The 1,811-nt window shown below is 42.6% G+C and overlaps 1 protein-coding gene across 1 annotated transcript; it reads left to right on the forward strand.

Annotated features, from left to right (window-relative positions):
• The first annotated feature begins 854 nt into the window (after positions 1–854).
• Positions 855–1,811, forward strand: LOC102480601 (olfactory receptor 51I2). Its single transcript, XM_006140900.1, has one exon. The coding sequence runs from the start codon at positions 855–857 to the stop codon at positions 1,809–1,811; it is 957 nt and encodes a 318-aa protein (XP_006140962.1).

A 1,811-nucleotide genomic window follows, 5' to 3' on the forward strand; every position in this document is an offset into this window, starting at 1 on the left:
TCTCCCAGCTAAGGAGGATGACAGTGCTCAACAATTTACAGGGAGGCACATTCAAGAAAGAACTCAGAACAGGTGCACTAAGAAGAAGATGCTTAGGGCTTTTCAATAATTGAGGAAACTGTTGAGCAAGTGGTGGACTTAGGAATTTCTCTTCCTTTGATGGACTGAAGAATTTCTCTCCTTTCAGCTTAACTAACATATATCAGACAAGACTGATTATGAGACTTCATTAAGTAACTGATATGAAAGCTCCTAGAATACTTAAAAATGTAGTATTAATGGAAGAATAATAAGGACCACAATAAAATGTTGATGATTATGACAATGACGATGGCAATAAGCACATATAGTGTGCTTTATATTTCAAAGAGTATTAACAAAGAGCATTTAATTTATAAAGATATGTTATCGTAGAGTTAAAAACAGTACATAAAGTACAGTTAGAAATAGCTAGGTTGGTTGATTATAATATGATAATATCTTTGACTGAACCAGTATACAGTGTATTTATAATGGGAATATTCATTTGGTATATTATAATGATAAACAGTGATTGAATGTAAGAAAAGAACAGAACAGAACAGAAGAGAAAAGAAAAGAAAAGAAAAAGAAACAACTAAGTAAAAGAAATGAATCCTTATAATCTTGTTTTGAGAACACGTTACTTAATGTATGCAATTTTAAGAAGAGTTGATAATACACAGTAAAGACTGAGTACTTGGGGGAAAAATTGTTGAAAAGACTATACAGTGTAAATAAATGTCTTCCTAATGGCAGGTCTCCTGTCAGTATCTTTCTACCTATCCACATTGAAGAGGTCACCCCTCCTTGGAGCTTGCAGCTGCCTTCTGAGCATGCTCCCTCCCCAGGCAAACATCAGCATCTCCTTCTTCCAACCACCCGCCTTCTTCCTTATTGGCATCCCAGGACTTGAGGCTGCTCATGGCTGGATCTCCATCCCCTTCTCCTCCATGTACACTGTGGCCCTCACTGGAAACTGCCTGATCCTCCTGGCTATCAGGAGGACCCCCAGCCTGCACCAGCCCATGTACTACTTCCTGTCCATGTTGGCCCTCACTGATGTGGGCCTCACCTTGTCCACACTGCCCACTACCCTGGGTGTGCTCTGGTTTGACCATCGGCTCATTGGGTTCAATGCCTGCCTAGTCCAGATGTTCTTTGTACACTCCTTCTCTGTAGTGGAGTCCTCAGTTCTACTAGCCATGTCATTTGATCGCTTTCTGGCCATCTCCAATCCACTGCGCTACTCAGCCATCCTGACAAATAATGTCATCATCAAGATTGGATTCACCATTGTGGCTCGAGCTACCTTTTGTCTCTTTCCTGTGCCATTTTTGATTAAGCGTCTGAACTTCTGCCCTGATAACTACTTCCTGTCCCACTCCTTCTGTTTTCACCCTGATGTGATGAGGCGGGCCTGTGCTGACATCACCATCAACATACGCTATGGTCTCTATGTGGTTGTGTCTACTGGGGGCATAGACTCCTTGTTCATCATCCTGTCCTATACCCTCATTCTGCAAACTGTCCTGGGCCTGGCTTCTCCCAGGGAGCGCATTAGGGCTCTCAACACCTGTGTCTCCCACATCCTGGCTGTGTTTGTCTTCTTTATTCCAGGTATCACCATGTCCATGATCCACCGTTTTGGAAAGCACCTACCCTCCATTGTGCACTCTCTGGTTGCCTATGTGTACCTGATGGTACCTCCTGTGCTAAACCCCATCATCTATAGTGTCAAATCCAAGCCCATCAGGGAAGCTATGCTCAAAGTTTTGAAGAAGAAAGGCTAA

The sequence above is a fragment of the Tupaia chinensis genome, unplaced genomic scaffold, assembly GCF_000334495.1.
Source record: "Tupaia chinensis unplaced genomic scaffold, TupChi_1.0 Scaffold000047_1, whole genome shotgun sequence".
Lineage (NCBI taxonomy): Eukaryota > Metazoa > Chordata > Mammalia > Scandentia > Tupaiidae > Tupaia > Tupaia belangeri.